Source organism: Podarcis raffonei, chromosome 1 (assembly GCF_027172205.1).
Source record: "Podarcis raffonei isolate rPodRaf1 chromosome 1, rPodRaf1.pri, whole genome shotgun sequence".
In the NCBI taxonomy this organism is placed as follows: domain Eukaryota; kingdom Metazoa; phylum Chordata; class Lepidosauria; order Squamata; family Lacertidae; genus Podarcis; species Podarcis raffonei.
The window spans coordinates 59119455-59144821 of NC_070602.1; the positions used below are offsets into that span (position 1 = coordinate 59119455).

A 25367-nucleotide genomic window follows, 5' to 3' on the forward strand; every position below is an offset into this window, starting at 1 on the left:
GGACAGGAATAAGAGGACATGTCACGGCATGAGCTCTGTCCTCCGTGTCTATATGTGCACACACCGACCCACCCACCCCTGGCCCCCTTACCCACACAACACAACCGTATGCACAGGATGAAGACCCGTGTACCATGGGGCCTCCTCTCAGGTAAGCGCGAGTGTAGGAGCGCAACGTGGCGGCTTTAACTCGCGTGCGATACAACTGGGGAGCGGAGGCAGAGGCGCTTTCCCCCCTCAGGAGCCTTGCAGACTGCCTCCCCGCCGCCAGGGGCCGGGGCAGCCAGGGAGGCCCGCCGCTCTTCCGTCTCCTGCAGCAGCAGCAGCAGCAGCTCCTCCTCCCGGGCCAGAGCGGCGGGGAAGGTGCGCGTCGGTAACCAGGAAGCGGCGCCAAGAAGCGGCTCTAGGCAGGCGAGCGGGGCTGGGCCTGGTCTTGGCGGCCTGGCATGGAGGGCGGCGGCGGAGGCTGCGGAGGGCGTGAGGTGAGCACCGGGGTCGCGGAAGGGGGGGGCGGGCAGAAATGGAGGCCGCTAGCCGGGGGGGGGAGGCTGGAGGGGCGAGGGCCGGGAGGGAGAGGCCTAGAAGCGGAGCAGTAAGGCCGGAAGAAAGCGAGCAGGAGGAGGAGATGGCGTCTCTTGGCCCTCCTTCCCCCCCGCCGCCTTGTGCCCTTCCAAAGAAGAAGAAGAAAGGAAAGTACGGGGGGTGGGGAGTTGTTTCCCGAGGGGGCGGATCCTGCTCCTTCCCACCGCCCAACGATCAGAAGCAAAACCCCAGTGGGAAGGCATGGAGGATCCTCCATTTGATCCCATGGCGAGGTTGGTTGGGAGCCGAGGCAGCAGCCGGTATAGGACAGCCCGCGGTTGCTATCCTTTCACAGTGTGTGAAACTGCAGGTATCATCTAGACTAGAGGATATATATATGCCGGGGGGGGTGCATGTAAGCCCCGCCCCACATGATCGATCACAATATGTGGCACCACTTGAATGGCAATGCCCATCAACTTTGGAGGGGCAGCCTCTCAAGTGTTTTATGGGGGTGGGGCTGAAAGGATCTTGGCTGGTATGGCAGTATTGGGCTGATGGGAAGAGCATCCCAGTTTCCTCACCTCCGCTCAACTATGGGCGGACCTGACTCAAGCCTCCTTTTGGTAACAAGAGCTGAAATCACCCTCCTCCACGAAAGGTGTTGCATTTACAGACATTTGCCCCCATCCTCAAATAAAGAGTGTTCAGCTTAACTGATCTGTGTGTGGACAATACAAAACTAGGAGCAGGGCTTACGTGGATGCAAGATTCAGACAACAGAGATCGATGGAGAGAACATGGATGAGGCATATAACCAGAAATGAATGTGAGATGCCATATAAAGGAAGATGATGATCTGTTGTTAAATGATCCTGATCAAAGATTCTTATTGATATGGGGAGAGGTGCTCTGCTGAGACACACCTGCCCTACTCAGTAGAAAAGCTCATAAGTGGAAAAGGCGCATGAGCGGAGCTGCACCGATTAGCAGCTACCCCGACATCCTACACCCCTTGCAGGGTGCTCGCTTAGCAACTTCAGGGAGGAAGCTTTCGCAAATACTGCTATTCTCCTTGGTGTATCCATGTTCTAGGAACCTGTATGGCAATGCTCTAGATTGCTTGGATGTTTATGCCTTGACTAATTTTGGGAAACTTCCCTCCAGCAAGCATCTTCAACTGATGTCAATGTACATTCCTTGGGAAACATCTCCAACTTTTCTGATCTGAATTCTGATTAGCCAGAGACTCTTTGTCACCTGCAAGTTTCTGGAGGGAAATTGTATTGTAATCCTTGCTTTTACTTCCTGTCATTAAATGGCTCATCCATCCATCTCTGTCGTCAATGAGATCACCCTTTATTTTAGAGCCTACGCCTTCCAGTGACTTTCCTATTACTTTTAAAAGAAGACTTTTAAGTGTGTGTGTACATATACATATAACATTCCTAAATATATTGTAGTGAAAGTACTAATATTTATATGTAATGATTAATATTCACATTCTATGAATCTGTCATTATGGCATGAAGATAACATTTAAAATATCATCTGAAACTGATTATGATACATTCCTTCATTAATAGTACAAAAGTTTCCATAAATATTCATACTAGGGAGCAATGTGTTTTCCAGCCTATCTAAATTCCTTATTGCCTCCTTTTCCCATCTTGGTTTTCAGTCATATTTGTTTCTTCAGCTTAATTAGGAAGCAGAAGCTAGGGCTAATCCAAAAGGAAGCTCTTAAAAAATACTAAGAAGGTGAAAGCCTTTGGCTCAGAGGCTCTCGGCAAAGGCTTGCCTACCTTTGGTCACCCTGCCCCTTTTTTAATTGCTGTCAGAAACTGTTCTCAGCTGTGACTGTACACGTGTGACTAAACTTGTTTCTCTGTTGTCTTCCTTCCTTGGGACACTCATTAATAGTGTTTCATTCATCCAAGACAGAAGGGATGCCAACCAACCAATTCCTATTTCATTTCCTTAGGCCCTTTTCAGTTCCTTAGTCCAGTTGTCTCTCATTCCTTGTGTTAGTTCAAACCTCAGTCATTTGCATTCAAGCTTCCCCCCCCCCTGCATTTTAAGCCTGCACTGCGTTCTGCCTGATTCACTAGTGGCCACCTTCATTCCATATAAGACAAGCTCTGCTTAGCTCTGTGTAATAGGAAGAGACACAGGATAATAGGATAAGACACAGGTTCATGTGTACTTTTGTATACAGTGGTACCTCGGGTTACATATGCTTCAGGTTACGTATGCTTGAGGTTACAGACTCCGCTAACCCAGAAATAGTACCTCGGGTTAAGAACTTTGCTTCAGGATGAGAACAGAAATCATGCTCTGGCGGTGCAGCGGCACCGGAAGGCCCCATAAGCTAAAGTGGTGCTTCAGGTTAAGAACAGTTTCAGGTTAATAACAGACCTCCGGAACGAATTAAGTACTTAACACGAGGTACCACTGTAGATGCATAAGTTGATATGTTTGACCATGAACTGGGATGTGGGATTATGTGCTCCCTCATTGTTGTTTATTTATTTTTGCCCTAATTCCCATCACGTTCACACATGGGTAGGAATGCAAATTACTCAGAGGCTTGGATTAAATGCTCCCATTCCTTTTTTTTTGTTTTTTTGTATATGGCAGATGGTTTATAACAGGAATACATATTGTAAATTGCAAGTAAGCAACAGCCTCTCTTAAGAATACAATGTTTTCAGGTAAAATATTTCTTATGAAATATGTTAATTGTTCATTAACAGTGTAAAAATCATAGCCACGGTCCCCTTGGCCATCATGGACATAGCTGGTCTAACATGTATGAAGAAAAAGATCTACCAAAAGAACAAGATGTGCTTCCTTTTGCAGAGGACTACAGTAATTTTGATGTTGTCAAAGCAACTCAGTAAGTTTATTGAATAATTCACGTGTTATAAAGTAATGCATTGAATTTCAGCTACAGTATGTTGTATAAATGAGCAAGGTACTAGTAACCAGCATTTAAATATGTAGTGTGTGTGTGTGTGTGTGTGTGTGTGTGTGTGTGTGTGTTAGCCTAGCTATTTCTCTCCCTGTTGCTCAAAAATGATTTGTTTCTCATAGGAAAGTCTTCCCCTCCCCTGCTAGATTGCTTTCCTGGAATAAAAGTTGCATTCCAGAGACTCTGTGTTGGTGCGTGTAATATATTGTATTGTCCACTCTTACTGTCAGATTTAGACATAATGATGACTTAGAGTAAAGCTATAACTCTTTGCCATTCAAATTTATCTTACTCTGATTTCAGATATGGCCTGTTGGATCGGTGTCAGGAATTGGTAGAAGCAGGGTATGATGTAAGACAGCCAGACAAAGAAAATGTTACTCTTCTTCACTGGGCAGCAATCAATAATCGGCTTGATCTTGTAAAGTAAGTTTTGTCAGTGATTGCATGTGTAAGGACTTTGGACTGTATATAAATGAAACAGATAAAAAAATTGTTTGGTTTTTTTCTTTGTAATGTGCTAATTATCTAATTGAATATTATATTAGAATGCTAATAAATTCTAATGATTAAGTGGCCTACAAACACCTTAAATAAATAAAATATGTTGCTTAGTTTTAGAAATACCTGTCCATATTGTGCATTAGTTATGCCTGTGAAACTTCATTTTATTACTATTCACATTTGTTAGTGTGACCTTTGTGAGGCTTCTGAGTCTTAAGATCAAATATAATTGACATAATGGTTACAGATAATATAAAAAATGTTAGTTTTCAGTAACTGCAGTTTTGTTATTTGCCTTACTTTGAATTGTGGGTGGAATCCAAATAGGCATTTGCATGAGTCAGATATTTAAGTTGATATTCTGCACAAGGCAAGAATCTGACTGCTAGGAGAAACTTTCATAATCAAGACACTGTTTCTTATACTTTAATACAACCCCTGATATATTGTGACACTGCACTGCAGAAAGCCACCTGTAAACTCTTGTGTAAGGGCTAGTGCATTATTCAGTTATTTTTCTTCCACTGATTATTCTTGGATCAAGCCTATGTGTTCTTCCTTCCACTAAACTACTTCATAGAAAATATGGCTCATTAAAATTTTCAAAACTTTTTGTGAAATGCTTTGTGATGGAGGTTATCAGTTAGCATCATTTTGAACGTTCAGAGCAGTCCCAGTTCAGTCAGGGCAAAGACAACATACTATTATATTTTAAGATCAGCTAACCAGTAAAAGCAGTGCAAAATCTTTTAGCCTGCCTGACTGGTGTTTCTTCTTCCAGATGCCGCCTTTGAGTACGCAGAATGCCAAACAATACCATGATATTTGTAAATTAGCCACATGTCTTTTTACAAGCATATGTTTTTGTTTTTATACGTTTGTACTTTGCTGCATCATATAATAATGGAAAACTAGGCATAAACTAACTCTAATAACAACCAACCAAAGCAGATTAAGAACCAAACGCTCAAAATACATCGACAAAAGGACCCAAAGGCCTATTGTAATAAAAATGCCTATCTAAAGATGAGCCCATGCTGACCTTTCTTGGGAGGCTATTTCTGACTCTCACTGCCATTACAGGAAATCTCCCGACCCTTTTCCCTGTCTGCTGCATCTTTGAGGGTCAAAGTACATGGAACAGGGACTCTGATAGCAACTTAGTGTTTGTGCGCGGTTCATTTGGGAGAACAACCTTGCAATTAAGGCCAGGAAAGGATTTTGTCACTCCTTCCAAGTTTAAGGAGACCAGTGGCTTAATCTAGTCAAGCCTCCTGTTTCCCAGAATGTCCAGCCAGGTCCTATGGGAAGCCCACAAGCAGGTCTTAAGGGCAATAGCGCTCTCTGCTGTTGTTCCCCAACAACAGCACAGAGTGCCATTTATGTTAGTATCTCAGATGTGTATTAAAATATTTGCAAGAACTTGTTCCTTCTCTCACCCGAAGTGGTATACTTCTAGCTATTAAAACTGCCATGATAACCACTGAATGGTTATTTTTCAAAATGCATTTTGGGTGACTGGAGAAAAAGTCATCATTTTGACCGTGTTTAAATTTCTGTTTTTTATAAGACTGTATTGCTAATTCTTGAATAATTTTATTTCTAAAATCTACTGTGGGCAAATGTTCAGTGAACGATCCACTTTTAGAACAAGCATTCTGTTTTATTTATGCATTGTCGTTTTGTTTGTTTGTTACCACAGGTTCTTTATTTCCAAAGGTGCAGTGGTGGATCAACTAGGAGGTGATTTAAATTCCACTCCACTTCACTGGGCTGTTAGGTATGGAATTAATGAAGAGCGAATCATGCTTTAGACTTCTTGAGTGTATGCAAGAGGGAAACATAGTTTTGGTTTTGTGAAAATTATGTTGCTAGAAAGGTGTAGTTTTCACTCTCTTGTTATCTCCCCTGACCCATACATAACTACTAATTTTATATAACTACTAATTTGTTTCTCTCTCATCTCATTTGTTTCTCTATTTTTTTTCTTTCACCTCAGTTGTTGGCAAAAAGTCAGCTGACCATAAAAATAAGAAACACAAACAGAAGGCAAAGTTGTTGCCCAGGTTTAATGGTTCATTCAATTTCAGGATTTTAATACAGTTTTCTAAATAAGCACAATATTTATTTATTGCATTATTTATTTATTTTTAATGCCAGTCTTCATCTGAAGATCACAGGGCGGTTCACAACATAAAAATACACAATGAGAACACAAAATCTGTTAGAAGAAAAACACCAATAGCGCCCCCCCCAAAAAAAAATTTAAAAGGCCATAGATAGTTAATCACCAAAGGTCTGTTTGAAGAGAAACATTTTTACCTGACACCTAAAGATATGTAATGAAGGCGCCAGGGAAGCCTTCCTGGGAAGAGTATTCTACAAACAAAGAACCACCTCAGAAAAGGTCCATTCTCATGTTGGCACCCTCCGAATCTCCAGGTTGGTTCATATGGGGAGAGGCAGTCCTTGAGGTATTGTGGTCCCGAGCCATTTAAAGGTTTATAAGTCAGAAACAGCACTTTGCATAGGGCCCGGAAACTAATTGGCAGCCAGTGCGATTGGGCCCTATTAGGTTATGCTGTGAGCTGGTGGACTGGCCCAAGGTAAGCTACATGAATAAATGTGATTTTTCACCTGGTTTACTATGTACTAGTCAAACACTTCTACACCACTCATTATATATACACCTAGAAAAAAAGGAAGATAGCCAAGCTCACAGAATTGACATTCTCATTTGAAACCAAATTATTGCTAATATGTCCATTCAAAAATTCCATAAATAAATAAAGTCTGTGGGTAGAATTCAACATAGCACAACCATTCCATCTGGGAGCTGCAGTGCTTGCCAGATGAAACCATTCCTGCTCTCCTACCCTAGGGGCATGTTGTTCTGGGGGCTCTCCTGATGCCTCCACGCCAGTTTCCGGGGGGCACAGGACAGGGTGAAAAAGTCACATTGTACAAGTGGAAATCCTTTTGCAGGGCTCCTGCTGATGGGGCTGGTTAGGTGAATACAGCTCAATTTTCCATCTTGGTTTCTTATTCTAATCCGATCAGTGCTTCATCCGTTACTGTACCTCACACAGTCACTTAGCAACAGGACTATCTCTCTTCTTCCATTTGCTAGTGACTAATAGTGTGGCTGCTATCAATAATTTTTGTGCTAATAATTGTAATTCCAAATTACAGTTTTAAAGCCGGCAGTTGGCAGTATCAGCGTTTCTCTTTTCCATAAGAAATAATGCATTATATTTTCTATACCAGGTAGTGTTCTAAAACTAAACATTTCTGTCTCTTTCCAGACAAGGGCATTTATCTATGGTCATACTGTTGTTAAAATGTGGAGCAGACCCAACTCTAATTGATGGTGAAGGATATAGCAGCTTGCATTTAGCTGTGCTTTTTCAGCACATGCCCGTCATAGCTTACCTCATATCAAAGGGTCAGGTATGTTCTTAGTATGATAATATTACACCAGGCACTTCCTTTGTGTGGGTGCTATTATGAGATGAAACCTTAATGATGACTTGGATCCTAATAGTGGTACTATTATGAAATCCCATTTCATAGCTGCACAAATAAAAGTAAATCACTACATCCTGCCACAGATGTTTACTTCCTTTTGCAACAGCCTTTTGGATGAGTCTATTTAATTTTCCAGTTTCATTTAGAGATCCAACTGCACAAACTGCTGTTATTCTAGCTTGATAACCAGAAGACTCTGGTACTGCTTCTCAACCTCTTAGCCTTTGTTTCAGTGCTTAACATGTCAATTTGAAGATTTCTTTATCTGTCAGCCCAATTCATACTATCATACTTAGTCAGTTTAAAAAGTGCATTAAAATGCATGTTTTTCCCCTCAGATCCCATACATATCAGTTTCTTCCCATTTTCATCACTGATAACATTGCAAAATGCAGCTGCTGAAGTAGCATCTTGAACCACTGGTGAATTTGTTTTAAAGAATTGCCAGCTAGGGGCAGGGCTGAAAAATCCTCCTAGTAATATTAGTGGTTTTTTAGATGCACCAAACTGCTTCTGCCTAGCACATCTTATTTTCATTTAATATAATTTATTATTTAATACTTCATGCTGTAATACTTAATAGTCAATGATAGTTGAAGGTAAGCCATTCAGATATATCACTTTTTCCTATTAATGTCTCTGATTTGGTGGGTATATTTCTAGAAAATAAAGTTGCCAGAGTGTGCTGTGCTGCTTTTTAGTGGTACCAGTTCTAGAACTCCCAGTTCATGACAACAATTGATACATATCATATATACCAGAGTAAGAAAGGCAGGGCCTTTGGGCCATACAAAAATGTTATTCAGCTGTAAATGTTCAATGAAATAAGTAGCTTAATTTAATTTGATGCAGGATTGTCAATTTATGGCTCTGTTTGTACATCTAGCTTAGGCTTTCATTTCCTGAAATGGTAATATCTTTTCATTTTTAGAGCGTAGATACAACTGATCACAATGGACAGACACCTCTTATGCTGTCAGCGCACAAAGTAATTGGGTAAGTAATGATTATAATTAAGGTGCTGTATAATCGTAAAATGTTTATTTTGAAGTGAGTTGCACTGATTTCACTGAGACCTCTCCTGAATAAGTATGCATAGGATTGCAGCATTTAACCTGTATTATTTCAGAACAGCTCAAATATTTCATGAAGAAATACCAAGTGACATATTCATTACCAAAACAATTGTTCAGAGTTTATTTTATAATGGAAAATATGATGAGTTCCCATAAGTGTAACTGTCATGAAATCAATACATCCATGTTGGACACTTATTTCTCTACTGCAGGCGAAGCCTTTTTGCAGATAATATCATAATCCTAAGTATTTCTGTCTCTTGTACTTTCTGTAATTTTGCTATTTCTCGTAAGCTGCTTATAACTTTTTCTACCATGTACAAATTCTTCTTTAAATAGGCAAACATGTATATCTATTCACTATGCATCCTGTCCAGCTCAACGATACCCCTTCTCTGCTCTTGAAATGTTTTCCTCTGTCAAAAACACAGAAAAATGATTGCAGTCATGAATCTTCTATGTCCTGCGCTGAATATTTTACTTCAGATGTTTAGATGTCCTTATTCCGAAGTGACTCAAAAAAGAGTCCTGTGGTACTTTAAAGATTAACAGATTGAATATGCCAAATTTATTAAGACTTTTAAAATCTTAAATGTACCACATTCTTCTGTTTGCAGTAACAGGTTAACATGAGTACACCTCTAGAATTTATTCCTAGGTAACAGCATACTTTCTTGGGAGGAAAGCAATGACCAACCTAGACAGCATCTTAAAAAGTAGAGACATCACCTTGCCAACAAAGGTCCGTATAATAAAAGCTATGGTTTTCCCAGTAGTGATGTATGGAAGTGAGAGCTGGACCATAAAGAAGGCTGATCGTCGAAGAATTGATGCTTTTGAATTATGGTGCTGGAGGAGACTCTTGAGAGTCCCATGGACTGCAAGAAGATCAAACCTATCCATTCTGAAGGAAATCAGCCCTGAGTGCTCACTGGAAGGACAGATCCTGAAGCTGAGACTCCAATACTTTGGCCACCTCATGAGAAGAGAAGACTCCCTGGAAAAGACCCTGATGTTGGGAAAGATGGAGGGCACAAGGAGAAGGGGACGACAGAGGACGAGATGGCTGGATAGTGTCTTCGAAGCTACAAACATGAGTCTGACCAAACTGCGGGAGGCAGTGGAAGACAGAAGTGCCTGGCGTGCTCTGGTCCATGGGGTCACGAAGAGTCGGACACGACTAAACGACTAAACAACAACAACAACAGCATACCAGAGTTAATAAATAAAGTTTTAATAAATAATAATAATAAAGTAATAAATAAAGCGTTTAATAAAATAAGTTATCAAAATATATACGTTTTAAAGGTGATGTGTGTTTTCTCTTTGCTGACTTGTATATATTTTCATCTAGGACGGAACCTACTCGTTTTCTGTTAAAGTTTAATCCTTCCCTCAAAGCTGTAGACAACATAGAGAAAAACACTGCATTGCACTGGGCTGTTGTATCAGGAAATGTTAGTGCTGTAGATGTGTTGCTAGAAGCTGGCTCGAGTCTGGACATCAAAAATATCAAGGTATGTGTTTTCATCAATAAAGAGCCTCCTGGCTATTAAAATCACAATACAGTTTTCAAAGCACAGCTTCAGGGCTACAGTCTTTTTCCATCAAAAGCAAAAATATATTTATTTCTGTTTCAAAGCAAAGAGCAATGCTAGCCACAAGAGTTTTGCTGTTCTGTTCTGCTCCATTCTGTTTCCTGAAATCACAGATAATATTACTCCCCATGGTGGTCAGAAGTTCTATATATGTGCATCTAGATGCCTCACCTGTACATAAGCATGGTTAGCACCGTTGTTGTTGTTGTTATTATAATAATAATAATTTATTATTTATACCCCGCCCATCTGGCTGAGTTTCCCCAGCCACTCAGGGCGGCTTCCAATTGAATGTTAAAAACAACGTTGTTTCTAACTGTATTTATATAAGCCATCCAACAACATTGATTACCTGGGCAGCTCACAAGAAATAAAAGAAAAAGAATCATGTTGAACTATTTATTTGCTATAGTATTGTGGCTTGGAGTGTGAGTCAGGACGTCCCTGGTTCATCTTAAACTCACAAAATGGCTTTATCTCCCTGCTTCAGTGCCTATCTACAGTATGGGGATAATAAAAACTTTACATTACAGGGTTGTAAAGATTACTGCAATCATGTATTGTAAAGTACTTTGTAGTGTTTAGAATGCAGAAGAAATGTTGGGTGAGATCCAAAGGACTTCATGGCTGTGCACCCAAGAGGGCTTGGGGCTTGTGTTTCTTCACTCTCCATGCCATGTGGATAACCACTTTTGAATCTGTTGGTGCCTTCAAAAGTTGGTTGTGATATGGCATGGTAGTCTGTGATATGGCATGAAAATGTCAATTCCATGGATCATGTCCAAGCCCTTGTGCACATCTCTCTGGTTGTATTCAACACTACACCAGCAGGATTCCATGGGCACCGTGGGACTTCCATTTCTTCTCCTTCTCCCATGCTCCCCTCCTGCTCCAGAGGGTCCCCCAGCCCTTAGGAGCTTATTTTGAGGGCGTGTAGAAAACGAGCGGAAAGGAGAGGCAGTTCAGTGGCATGCAGGGAAGTCCCTTGCATGAGTGGAGCTGCTGTGTTGGATATGGTCCTTTGGATACCAGCTGTTAATATTACTATTATTACTTTAATAAATACTTGTAGAGGAAAACACCACATTCACCTGTATGGCTGTTCTGTTCGAAAAAATGGAGTAGTGTAGCTTCATAATTATTTGTGAGGGAAATCAATTTGAGAAACTTTTGTAAATAGGATAAGTGGTCATCTTTTGTGGAGTGCGGGGAGAGAAATAGCTTATTATTAGAACAGGTAACACCTGGTCTCTGAAAACACCTGTTCTCTTTATGACAGCCTTTGACAACCTGGGGCCCTCCAGATGTTTTTGCACTACAAACCCCATTTCCCTAGCCAGCACAGTTGTATGTGAATTGTGGTTTTAAATAGGGTAGCTGAATAAATACGAGATTTTGACAGTAATTCAACCATACACATAAACCAAAGTATAATATGGTAGATCTCAAGGCAATTGAGTGTAGCATTACAATACATGATAAGGCATTTAATCTGTGCTATTGTTTTGCAGAATACTTAAAAGCATTATCCCGTTTGAGTATCCTGGTATATCTCTTGGGATTTTAGCACTACTTAATTTTAACTTTGTTTGGAGCTAGGACTGCATGACATATAGAGAGGACTGCTATTAAAAAACCCATCTATTTGTAGTGCTGGTGTTACAATAGTTCACTTATTTCTCATAATTGGATTCATTTGCACAAAGCTAATCTCCTTGCACCCTTTAACTTTTAAACATTTCTGTAAGTTTCTATTCTTACAAGGTAAACTTAAGGGTTTGTTTTGTCAAGCTTCTTTAGAACTAAGGTTGCCAACATGGTGCCACGAGCTCATGTATGGCCACAGAGGCATTCCCTGAACCTGCAGGGTTGCTAACAATTAGGCCTGAAATAAGAAGATGTTGTGCTATGTTCTTGCTTGCATAACCTTTTTGAGCTTTTCTTCCTCTTACTTGGTTTTTAAAGAACTTTAAAACTTTTTATTTGAAGGGCGAGAGGCCGCTTGACCTTGCTCATCAAACTAAAAATCGCTTACTTGTTCATCTGCTTTGTGAAGAAGAGAAACTGAGAGCCAGAAAAAATTCCAGGTTTCTGAGGATTCTGGGAAAGTATGAGGTATTGTATAGTGATACACATCTTGGCATGCAGCAGTGCACTTCTAAAGAAAACCCATTTGAGTTAGGAATGCTTGCAGATTCCCACTTACCGCTTAGGCTGGAACTGAACCAGGACTTGATAGAATTTGCTGGCTGAGTCAGCCTCAAAGAATGAGTGGTGGAGGCAAAAGGTTTATGAAAGCAAAGAGAACATGTAGCTGGGAGAGAAACCTTGTGATGGGTTTAGGAAAAGTAAGATCTGTGTATCGTTGGTAGAAAGAAAATGGACAATCAGCAGACTCAAGGAATTCAGGGTTGTTGGTTCAGACCATTGGATGCTTCCTTTAAATTTAAAGGAAGAGAAAATTGCTCCTGATATGCTTTTCTAACACAGTTGCTCTGTCATGGAGAAAGTCAAATAAGGCAAAGTCTCCCATTCTTTGACAGCCACAAGAGTCCTCTTAGGGTCTGAACCTTGAAACTGTAAGTGAGTATTAAGGTCAAAGAGACAAACGAGGTAGTGGGCGTACAATCACATACTTATTTAAACACTCGCTTGTGCCAAATACTTGGCTATGGTTCTCTAATCGTAAAGTTGTTGGGGTTTTTTTTAATGCATCTCTTGAGCTTCAATATTTTGCACAATTAAAAAAAAACTTTAAATGATTGTTATCTGGCTGGGGAAGAGGGAAATTGTACTTCTGGGATCTTGCTCCTGATCGAGAGAGGCAGAAGTCAAGTGAAAAGATGTACACAGTGCTTTTCCCCCTAGAAAAATAGGTGATGGTACTCACCATGAAGTTGTTACAGCAAGTGCCACACTTGCAACAACATACAGAGGTGATGGTACTGAGTACCCCCTGGGAAGCATTGGGTGTACCTGAGTGATGCCAGACAGGCTCTACTTTCTAGCTGATAAGCAAGGCAACTTCAAGCATTTCTGAGTTGTGAGATACGATTTTTCTCTCCCCTTCCCATTCTTCAGCATCAGTTTCTTCTGATCTGTTTTCCAACTTTCACATGTTGTTCCCTCCATACCATGTTATTATGAAACTGATACGATTTCTTTTTGTTGTAGTTCTTACTCTTGCTAGTGTCATCGTTGGCGTTGATATGGGCTATAGGATATGTAGCGGACTTAAATTCAGATTCGTGGCTGTTGAAAGGAAGCTTGCTAGTCTTCATATTTGTTATCATGTCCCTGATTGCAAGGTAGGTGCCCCTAGCTTCCTTGTGGTTATTTCTACATTGCAAAGAGTTGTGCTTTGTGTTCCTAGAAGATCAACAAGGAACTCGTTTTAAGTTAAAGGGAAAACACATGGCCTGGTTAAGATGCTCACCTCCTAAACTATGAGCTACAACAAGCATTGCCCTCTTTCATCAATAAGATGGTAGTCTTTCAATAAGACCTACATTGGCTCCCAGTACGTTTCCGAGCACAATTCAAAGTGTTGGTGCTGACCTTTAAAGCCCTAAACGGCCTCGGTCCAGTATATCTGAAGGAGCGTCTCCTCCCCCATCATTCTGTCCGGACACTGAGGTCCAGCTTCGAGGGCCTTCTGGTGGTTCCCTCACTGCGAGAGGCCAAGTTACAGGGAACCAGGCAGAGGGCCTTCTCGGTAGTGGCACCCGCCCTGTGGAACGCCCTCCCATCAGATGTCAAAGTGATAAACAACTACCTGACATTCAGAAGACATCTGAAGGCAGCCCTGTTCAGGGAAGTTTTTAATATGTGACATTTTAGTGTATTTTTCATCTTTGTTGGAAGCCGCCCAGAGTGGCTGGGGAAACCCAGCCAGATGAGCTATCCAGGCATTAACCAACTGAGCTGAGATGGGCGGGGTACAAATAATAAATTATTATTATTATTATTATTATTATTATTATTATTATTATATTAATTGTGGCACTTGGAGTATTGGATGGAGAGATGGCACTGAATAGAATCCCAAGGAAAAAAGTTCTGCTGGACACATTATGGCTTTCTTACATAGAAATTACTTCCATAGTGAAAAATGTGTCATTGATTGGCTACATGCAGGAGTAATTGACTGCAACTTCCCACAATGTGTGCACCGGGTGGATGTGCAAGGCGTGTCATGTCTGTAGGTCTGCTTACAAGTGATTACATATGTTTTGAAAGCTTCTATTGTGTAGAAAAAAATAGTAATGTGTGAAGCAGCCTTGGAACATAATTCAAATCTACATCAGCGTAAACAGTGTATTTTAAGTCTCTCTCTCTCTCTCTCTCTCTCTCTCTCTCTCTCTCTCTCTGTGTGTGTGTGTGTGTGTGTGTGTGTGTCTTTCTTTCTTTGTTTTGGGGTGGGGGATTTAGGAAGGCTCAGTTGACACATCACAGGAAACCATGGTTTCCCACCTTGTAGATAAGCATGCATGAGCTTTGAGACTCTCCATCCCCTGCCTTCATGGAAGAAGAAAATATTGAAAGCTTCTAATTCATTTTAGAACAAACTGCAGTTCTGTGTTACATATAAACTCAGAACTGGTTTGTTGTAACCCTTTCAAACACACAAAAATATTTTTTTATGCATAACCTGAAAAATAAATTTGCTGAAGTTTTTAAAATATTATTTTGAATGTTTGTATGTCAGATGTTATTTTGAATGTTTAAATGTTGTATACTTCATGGAAATGTTTTTCAAATTTCCTTTTCAGGCAGTTTGTAGGAGTCTACAAACTACAATATTTCCCATTAGCATTCTTGCTTGGTTCCGTCTTCTGGATATCTTGGACCTGTTTCATCTTGTTCCTGCCTGATATCCTTTGTGTTTTATTGCATAGAAGAAACACTGGTCTTGTTCTTTCAGATATTAAAATGCTTTCATTCTGTAGAAATCTTAAGAAATTCTGACTTTTAACATTTTATAGGAAGCTGCTATAAGACATTTGTTGAGGTGGAAACATAAAATACAGTTTTCAATGTACTGACAGCTTGGGGCAATAGGTGGGCTTTTTCTTTTCAAGGAAGAGTCATGTTTCTGCAACATGTACCACCGCCCATCTGTCAGGGCTGTTGGCCTCTGACAACACTGATGTCTTGCTATACCATCAAAGGAAAGGAAAGCAGATACTGGCAATAAATCCAGTAGTTTTCCCTTGTCTTTAACTGGAATACAGTCTGGATCACCTCCTCAGCAGCATCCTTTCCCCCTATATGTAGGGTAGATAAAATACAAGTAATTTATTCCTACTGGGTTTGGGTGAATACCAACAAAGCATTACCAAAACTCAGTGAGAGAATGGTGCAAGCGGCCTGATGTGTTGATATACTGTGCTAATGGTACAAAAGATTAGCCATGTTTTGGTAGACAACAGCTAGGTAGCAGCATAACAAACATCTCTGTCTCCACATTGCCTTTAAGTTTGTCCTAGTACAACAGTATGTTCTCGCTCGCAGCTGCTGTATTTCGCATAGAATTGCTAATTCACATGGCTGCATTGTGCGAGTGACATGATTCTGATATTCCAATATTGTATTTTCAGCCCTCCATTTTGCTTAGCTTCTGCACATGGGGCTTTATTTTTTTATGAAAAGGGATAACAGAGATTCGGCAGCAACAATAATTACTGTTTTAAGCCATCTTTAATCTGTTCTAGTACTAGATAGCATTTCAATGTTAATTACTTCATCTCTCAAGTGGTATTTTCTTTTTGCATGGTTTCTAATGAGATCTCATTAATACAATTATCTGGATTAATTCCTGTGAACTGCTTGGGCATGTTCCAGCTAAAATGCATGCATATATTTGCTTGGCTTCTAATAAAGATACTTTATAGTAGTGGCGCTACTGCTGCTTCTGTGTTATGATGTTGTGGTTTATTTACAACAATTTTGTAAATATTGTTATTGTAGCATGCTTTGTAGGCATTAAGGCATCCATTCAACTTTGAAGCGTAGCTTGGGCTGGATCTAGGCACATCAAAGAAGCGTTTCAGTTTAAAGCATTGTAAATTTAAACGGAAAACAAGTAGAGAAAAATGGGACTCCACATCGCCATCTGGTGGCACAATGTTATATTGCTTATGATGCTGTCGTTTAGTCGTGTTCGACTCTTCGTGACCCCATGGACCAGAGCACGCCAGGCACTTATATTGCTTATACCATGCATATAAATGGCTTTTTCTTTACCAGTCTAGCTGAGTCCTTGGAGAGGGGTGCTTAATATGCAGCAATACATGAATTTGGGAAGCATAAAAAGAGCCTTCTTAGGTCATAACAAAGGCTCATCTAATCCAGCACCTTCTTAGACATATTCCTTAACTGGAGCTTACATTTTTCAGGCACGATTTCTCGGCTTCCCTTCTTTCTTGGTATCGTGGGTCTTTTCTATTATTTATACAAAACTATCAGAACTGATCCTGGATTCATTAAGACTACAGAAGAAGAGAATAAAAAGGTATTTTTTGCTTGCATCAAATGTATGCCATGATTTCCTATAATACATTATATTTTTTATACATTTGTCACCTGAGAACAATGCATTTTGGAGATACTTTACTTAGCACTTTCCTCGTAATGTAAATATTCACCACCAGTGATAGCAACTTGGGGAAATTGTGAGACTATAGCAAGGAAACCTATCAGCACTTCAAGAAAATAGGAACTTGTGTCAGATATACAAAGACAAGTAAAAGGACTCCCCAGGGCCATAATAATGTAGGGAATACCTCCCAGTTTCAGAAACACTGCTCCAGCATCATACTTCTTTGCCAGCAACATCCTTCCACTCTTGTTACACACACACAGCACTAAGATACTGTAAACTTTTAAGGCCCTGGTCATTTAAAGCTGAAAGAATCCAGGAAGGGGTGTGGAGAAGCTTCTGATACTAATCAGGCAGAGATAAACTGCTTTAGATTGGGGTGTCATGGCTGCCTTGAAAGGAATGAAAATCCTACTCCCAGCACCCAAAATGGGCTTACAGAAGTATATAATAATAATAATAATAATAATAATAATAATAATAATAATAATAATTTTTATTTATACCCCGCCCTCCCCAGCCAAGGCCAGGCTCAGAGCGGCTTACAAGCAATAATAAAACAAGATTAATGATTACAACTTAAAAACAAAAATAAAATACAACATTAAAATAATGGAACATTAAAAATATTAAAATGTAGCCTCATCGCAGGAGGAGAAGGAAAAGAAAAAAGAAAGAGAGCGAGGGAGGGAATCAAATTGGCTCCAAGCCAAAGGCCAGGCGGAACAACTCTGTCTTGCAGGCCCTGCGGAAAGAAATCAGATCCTGCAGGGCCCTGGTCTCATGAGGCAGAGCGTTCCACCAGGCCGGAGCCAGAGTTGAAAAGGCCCTGGCTCTGGTTGAGGCCAATCTAACTTCCTTAGGGCCCGGGACCACTATGGTGTTGCTATTTATGGACCTTGAGGCTCTCCGTGGGGCATACCAGGAGAGGCGGTCCCGTAGGTACGAGGGTCCTAGGCCATGAAGGGCTTTAAAGGTCAAAAGCAGCACCTTAAATCTGACCCTGTACTCCACCGGGAGCCAGTGCAGCTTGAAAAGCACTGGGTGAATATGCTCCCATGGCAGAGACCCCCCCCCCCCCGTGAGGAGCCTCGCTGCAGCATTCTGCACCCTCTGGAGTTTCTGGGACAGCTTCAAGGGCAGCCACGCGTAGAGCGAATTACAGTAGTCAAGCCTGGAGATGACCGTCGCATGGATCACTGTGGCCAGGTCGGGGCGGGAAAGGTAAGGGACCAACTGCTTGATGCGGCGAAGGTGGAAAAATGTCGCCTTGGCTGTTGCTGTAACTTGCGCCTCCATGGAAAGGGAGGCGTCAAGGATTACACCCAAACTCTTAACGGAAGGCAATGGCACTAATTGGGCCCCCACAAGAGAAGGGAGTTGGTCCCTCATCCCCATGCCATCCCAACCTAGCCATAGGACCTCTGTCTTCGAAGGATTTAGTTTCAATCGGCTCCCACGAAACCACCCAGCCACAGCTTCCAAGCATCTGGTCAGTGTGTTCGGGGCCGAGTCGGTGTGGCCATTCATCAGCAGATAGAGCTGAGTGTCATCAGCATATTGGTGACAGCCCAGCCCAAAGCTCCGGATAATCTGGGCAAGGGGGCGCATAAAGATGTTAAAAAGCATCGGGGAGAGAATTGCGCCCTGCGGCACTCCACACACCAAGGAGTGGCGCGACGACATTTCCCTCCCTAGTGCCACCCTCTGTCCCCAACCAGAGATAAAAGAGCACAGCCAGTTACGGGCTATGCCCTGTATCCCCACGTCTGCGAGGCAGTGGTCCAGAAGATCATGTAAAGGTGAATGTAGGATCTCTCAATGATGATGCCATTATGAGGATTCACAAAAACGATAGATAAAATGATTGAAAAATATCTGTCTTTCAGAATATTATTAATCTTGGAGAATCTGGCTCCTTGGATTTCAGAACCTTTTGCACATCGTGTCTTGTAAGTCATGCTTTGTTCTAGTATTGATTTATTTATTTTTAATTCCACAGATATATCTTTAATTTGGTATACAGTGGTACCTCGGGTTAAGTACTTAATTCGTTCCGGCGGTCCATTCTTAACCTGAAACTGTTCTTAACCTGAAGCACCACTTTAGCTAATGGGGCCTCCTGCCACCGCCACAGCGCCGGAACACAATTTCTTTTCTCATCCTGAAGCAAAGTTCTTAACCCGAGGTACTGTTTCTGGGTTAGCAGAGTCTGTAACCTGAAGTGTCTGTAACCCGAGGTACCACTGTATATAATAAGTGATATTTTTTGCAGCCCAATCCTGCAAGCTGCTCTGCTGTCTTAACAGCTCGTGAATTAGGGGTTACAAGACCTGATAGGAGTGCCAACAAAAGTGGTCCATCAGTGGCAACAAACAGCTCTTGCAGCCTGCTTGTTGGCCTTGGCCTGCATTCAGATTTAAAACCCTTTCCCCAAAGGTAGTGGGTGTCTTCAGAATGGTATCCTTTATGTTACATGAATGGGAACTTCCTTCCTTCTTGCCTCCCATTCATACGTGGAAGCACTTTGCATGTGCACACAGGCTTCTCTGAATCCAACCAAGCCATGATCTTGGCCACCCAAAGTGGTGGCTCATATTGTTGGGTTTTGTGTGGTTTTGTAAGTAAACAAGGATGAAGATTTAAAGCTAATCAGGACATCTGTGAATATATTGTCTGAATCATGAGTTAATTACTTTCCCCTGCATTCTTCCCAAGGTGAAAAAACCATTGAGATCCATGCATTGCCACACTTGCAACTCATGTGTAGCTAGATATGACCAGCATTGCATTTGGATTGGACGATGCATAGGTGAGCTTATTTTAGCAGAACTAGAAGTCCGTTGTTAGTGCCAGGAATGTTTTTGGAGACTTCAAAGCAGAGCCCTTAATACATAATGTAGAGAAACTTTAGTAGTTGAGTGCTATGTGATGGGATGTTGACAAGCTGCACAGGGAACCGCAACCAGTTAGAATATAAGAGTAGTTTCATATGCACATTGCACAGTTTGGGCATTGTTAAAAAGCTTGGCTTGAAGTACTTAAGATACATTTTATGTAGTTTTGGGCTGAAATCCTATACATATAAAAGTCAGCCTTACTGAGCTTTTCAGAGTAAACATGCACATTTCTGTTCTGTTAACACTACCATGATTTGGGTGGGATCTCAAATGGCCAACTCCTGAATTCTTACAGCAGAAAACATGTAGAACTTTAGTTATTTATTTCCCTGAACTAGTTTTGTTTCCATGAATTACTTGGGTGCATTTTTTGATGACTGGGGATACGGTGTGGAAGAATTGCCTTGTGGCTGTGGTATAAACAAATCCTTACTAACTTTTCTAATCTAGGTGTTGGCAACCATTCTTATTTTGTCCTGTTTCTCGCTTTCCTGACAATGGTGAATATCTGGGCACTGTACGGAACAATTCTGTGTATGTATTCCCTACACTTATTTCACTAATTAGTTTGCCACAAACTGCTACATATTGATACCTAGCCCTGTATTGAGTAGCACTTTAGAAAATTCCACTGTCTTATGTTCCAGCTAAAAATGTTTTTTTTAAAAAAACAAACTCTGGAGTCCTAATCTAGAATATGTAAAGTTGAGATCAGGAGAAATTACCGTGTGAACAATTCTACTTGCAAAATGCATAGCTTCTGACATACACACACAAAATATTATGTAAATGGCAATGGAACAAATGGAGGTTACCTTTTGTTAGGGAAGCTTGTGCACGTTGAGCAATATCTCTCCCTAAAGCTTTAATTTTCAATTCAAAGAGTTCTGCTACAAATAGATCTTTGACCCTGGCCGCACTGAGAGAACGGCACTCCCTATTTATCTTTACATTCAGCTATTCCTGTGGGTTGTTAAATATGTGAACAATACTTTTGTAGTAAATGTACAGATTGGATCTTTTGGGTAGCTCACCATCATCTGTTCTCAAGCAACCTTTTTTAAAAACTGAAAATAAAAATTCCTTGTCCTAGATTGGTCAGAACACTGCACAACAACATACTGGGAAGATGGAGCATGGACTTCCTTCACGCAGATTGTGTCTTGTTCTCCGTGGGTGTTGTACATTTTCACACTAATATCTTTTCACACGTCATGGGCTATGTTGTTGCTAATCCTTCAGCTCTATCAGGTACTGTTTGATTTTATCTAAGGTTTAGTCCTAAAGGTTTTTCAGTTGTAATACTTCTTCAGCAACCTACCCTTGCATCCCTATAATTAATATCTCAATATTGAACCTCAGTTTTGTGTGTAATAATAATAATAATAATAAATTTTATTTATATCCCGCCCTCCCCAGCCGAAGCTGGGCTCAGGGCGGCTAACAACAATAAACAATACAAAAGTACAACACAAACAACACTCTAAAATCATTCATTATAAAATTAATTAAATTCAAGCCACTGGCCACTATTGGGCCAGAGCTCCGCGAAGATTGCCGAGGGAGGGAGTCAGGCTGTGCCCTGGCCAAAGGCCTGGCGGAACAGCTCTGTCTTGCAGGCCCTGCGGAAAGATGTCAAGTCCCGCAGGGCCCTAGTCTCTTGTGACAGAGTGTTCCACCAGGTCGGAGCCACAGCCGAAAAAGCCCTGGCTCTAGTTGAGGCCAGCCTAACTTCTCTGTGGCCTGGGACCTTCAAGATATTTTTATTTGAAGACCGTAAGTTTCTCTGTGGGGCATACCAGGAGAGTGTAGATCTAATAATAATAATATATAATAATAATTTATTATTTGTACCCCGCCCATCTGGCTGGGTTTCCCCAGCCACTCTGGGCGGCTTCCACAAAGACCAAAAATACACTAATATCTAACCACATCTCAAACCAGTAGGTGCCAATCAAGAGTGTATCTGTGAATCAGTACATCTGCAACAAAATGTTAGTGCAGAGTGCTTCTGTTCTGTTAGTCATCCACACCTTCCTTCATGATATTTCATTCTGGTTTCCCTCCAAAACAATTCCGTGGCTACTGAAATTCTCATTGGGCTGTTTTGGAGGGCTCCGTTCCCTGTCCATTTCTCCCCCCAAAAAACTTTTTGTACTTCTCCAGCCCTTGGAGTTCCTCCAGGCCTGCTGATACCCTTCTTGTGTGTTTTGGCTACATAAAGATCCACACTCACCTCTGAAGTTTGGATATAGATAGAATGATGATCCAGTAATCTAAGTTATTATGGAAATGCAGCAGCTCAGAGGATTGGATAGTAGCTTCAGCACTGGCACAAGAGACAAACTGGTGTCCCAGTGCCAGAGATGGGACTGGTTCCAACTCTAATCCCAGCACACCAGCAGCCAATATTGCACAAGTCCTCCACTTAATGTGATTGTACAACAGAGTTGCTCTCATTTTCAGTCATCCCCTGCCCTGGTGTGTAGCATGCCCGGTTTGCTCTTAATTGCCCTACTTCCAGATTTGGGATCTTGCTCTAGCTGCAGGATCGCAAACTGCAGCAAGTAAACTAGACCTTTAAAGCTGGGCTGTTAGTTTAAGGTTCACGTGCGGCAAATGCTTGTTGAGAATGTTATGTTCGGATGGAAGGACTTGAGAGAAAAATAGTCCTGTTGCCAGTTTCTAAAAATATGGTATGAATAATTGATCCTGCCCAATGGAGTGGCTAGTGCTGAACTGAAAACTGTTGGGCAGCTCAGCTGTGCATCATTGTTCCATGCTAAACCCTTTATGACCTTTGAAGATAGCTGCCTGGGAGCATTAAGTCACCTTTTCCTCTTCTTTATTTTTGTGTCATTACAAATCAAGGATGCCAGCTTGGCTGCATAAGTAGCCACTTGTGCGCTCATTTTCAGCCAAGGAACGAGCATGGAAAAATGTATTAGCAACAAATACGTATACTGGTCATCTTAGCTCATTTTCCTTAAGCTGTGATCAAGCGGAATGTGCTGAACTTCATGAGCACATTCAACCTAAGGAGGAGAGGATTCTGTAGCCCCCGCCTCCCACTGGCAGTTATTTCTGGCATCAGTCTGAGATCTACCCTTCTCTTCTCCTGATTTTGACTATTTTGAACTGTGCATATGGGGCAATGATTGGAAATGTGTTTCTAGTTGAGCTATTAAAACTGCACAGGGGAAAAAATACATGATTTTAAGTAAGAATGCCTGCTTACAGAATTTAGTTAAGATTGATACTGTTCTTGACTTGGTATCTTGTGCCCAATAATAAGTTGCTGAATAATTAATAGCATTACACAGAAAGTGATTCAAGCACACAGTTCTAACAGCTTTATATTGAGACCTCTGTCAATAGTTGGGATGGTGAACCCAGCATTAATTGTTAGTAGTACCTCTCTCACAGTTTTTCCACTGTTAACATGCTTTTAACTGAAAGGGGCCCTGTTTTTTATGGCTTCATTAAAATGCAATACAATACTATCTTTTGGTACCTCTGACATTTCATGTAGAGCTTCATTTCTTTCCGTTTTCTTCCTGAATTGCATGTAATAGGCAGTTTCCATTTTCTTGTTTGTTTCTTTCAAGATTACCTTTCTTGGATTGACCTCACATGAGAGGAGTGCCCTCTGGAAGCAGAGTAAGCGTTCAAAGCATCCTGTTTCACTCAGGAAAACTCCATATAAGTAAGTAACTTTTGGCCCCATCATCCCAAGCCTTCAACTTCTAGAGACCACAAGATTAGGGAAGACTTGCGGGGAGAGTTTCTGTTTCATGTCTGCATCTCTCGCATGTTATAGAGGGGACCTCCACCTAACCTTGGTGCATAAGAACCATGTTGCTTTGCAGCATTCTCAGTGACCTTGAGAAAGAAAGCTGTTATTCATTCCTTCCACCAACACCCCTCAAACTGGGATGTTAAAGGATGTACAGCCTTTACCAAAGGTGTCATGGACTTTGAGGACACTCAAACTCAGGACCAAAGGGAGAAACGTGCTAAGAGGAAGGCATGTTTGGTAAACCCTCACCATGATCAACTCCTGCCTGGAAACCTATGTCCCTACTGTGGAAGGAAGTGTGGATCCAGAATTGGCCTTCACAGTCACTTATGGACTCACTGTTAATGGAAGACAATATTACTCGGCTATGAGTGATCACCAAAGAAGAAGAGACATCTCAGTCTTGAGCTGGATCCCTTCATCCATGGCAAGGACTTGCAAACTGAAATAGACCACAAGCCTTTCATTCCTTTCCTGGATACAGTTGATAGCTCTTCTAATATCTGTTTTCATGGATACCCACAAGAGCCCAATGCCTTTATTAGAACCTACCAAGATGTCCCAAAACTTGTCAGAAACCTTTTACAGATGGGGGACGCTGTTTAGTTTTAATGTTGTTTCTGCGTTGTAAAAGTTTGTTACATACAGCTAAATCTGATTGATTTCTTTTAGCTTATAAATACATTACTTATGTCCATTTTGAGTACCTTGGAAGTATGTAAAGGCCAGTGTGGAAGTGCCATACTGTATATACAAACCAGTATCTCTATATGGGGCATATATGACTATAGCCGCATGTTGAGAAACTAGTTCTCACAAACAGCCCCTTCACAGGAGTGCTGCTCAGCAGTCCCCTTCTCCTTCCAGGACATTTCCCTGTTGCCATCATAAATGTTTAAACACTTTGTTTATTAGCAAAACAAGGGAAAATATTTCCACTCTCATTGTGTTGTTCTCTTCCCCTTCCTAGCTATGGCTGCCTTCAGAACCTAGCAGACTTCTTCCAGTGTAGATGCTTTGGAATGTTCAAGCCCAACATCATTGACTGGACTAAGCAGTACACGCTAACGTTTCATTCATTGAAGGATAGAAATGTTCACGCCGTGTGAAGATAACCTACATCCGGTCCTTGGGAATCAGCTGGAAGCTGAAATAAATATGGATATTTGGTATACATTTTACGGTTTGCAACTTATTTCGGAATTTCCTTTGCTATATTTGTATCGCTGTTATTTTGGGAAAGGTTGTTTTATGTGAACAAACTGCAGCAAAGTGGATAATGCAGTGGGACAACTGTAGTTCATATATTAAATCTTCCAATAGGTTGGAAGTAAGTACAACTGTGAAATGTCACTTTTCAAATTGCTAATGAAAGGCCTTTTTTATAAAGCAGCCTGGAAATCCTAGCCATTGTTGTTCTTACGTGTCCATTAAAATTTGCACTTGATAATTAAGGGTGGGGAGAGATGCTTTGAATTTCAAAATATTTTAGTATATGAAAACTGATTTGTAACTTGAACTGTCTCTTTGATCTGTAAATCTGTATATAAGGGCTGTTTAGATTTAATATATTCATGCTCACATTTATTAAATTAGAAAATTTTTGTATTTACAAGTGTAATTACTGGCTTTTCAACTAATCAAGGGAAAACATTTATATATGAAATAATAACCGTGGCTAAGGCCCTGATACACTGAATAATGATGAATAATGGCTGAAATACTTCTCTCAGTTGTGCTAATGCATTTAGAAGCAGGTAGCAGCAGCTCCAATACAAGTTTGCAAAATTCTCATGGCATTTGAAGGGCTTGTTTTACACTACAGGTTTGTGGTTCACCTTTCTTAAAGTTTAAGAGGAGTGTGC

The 25367-nt window shown here is 41.0% G+C and overlaps 1 protein-coding gene across 1 annotated transcript; it reads left to right on the forward strand.

The window, feature by feature from the left end:
• Positions 1 to 246: 246 nt before the first annotated feature.
• Positions 247 to 25110, forward strand: ZDHHC13 (zinc finger DHHC-type palmitoyltransferase 13). Its single transcript, XM_053388896.1, has 17 exons — positions 247 to 482; positions 3279 to 3421; positions 3800 to 3922; positions 5703 to 5780; positions 7306 to 7450; positions 8460 to 8524; positions 9959 to 10121; positions 12192 to 12317; positions 13377 to 13510; positions 14975 to 15084; positions 16601 to 16716; positions 18693 to 18755; positions 19522 to 19615; positions 20154 to 20237; positions 20797 to 20954; positions 23312 to 23409; positions 24473 to 25110. Exons 1-17 carry the CDS (start codon positions 447 to 449, stop codon positions 24609 to 24611), a joined length of 1875 nt encoding a protein of 624 aa, XP_053244871.1. The 5' UTR covers positions 247 to 446; the 3' UTR covers positions 24612 to 25110.
• Positions 25111 to 25367: the final 257 nt, after the last annotated feature.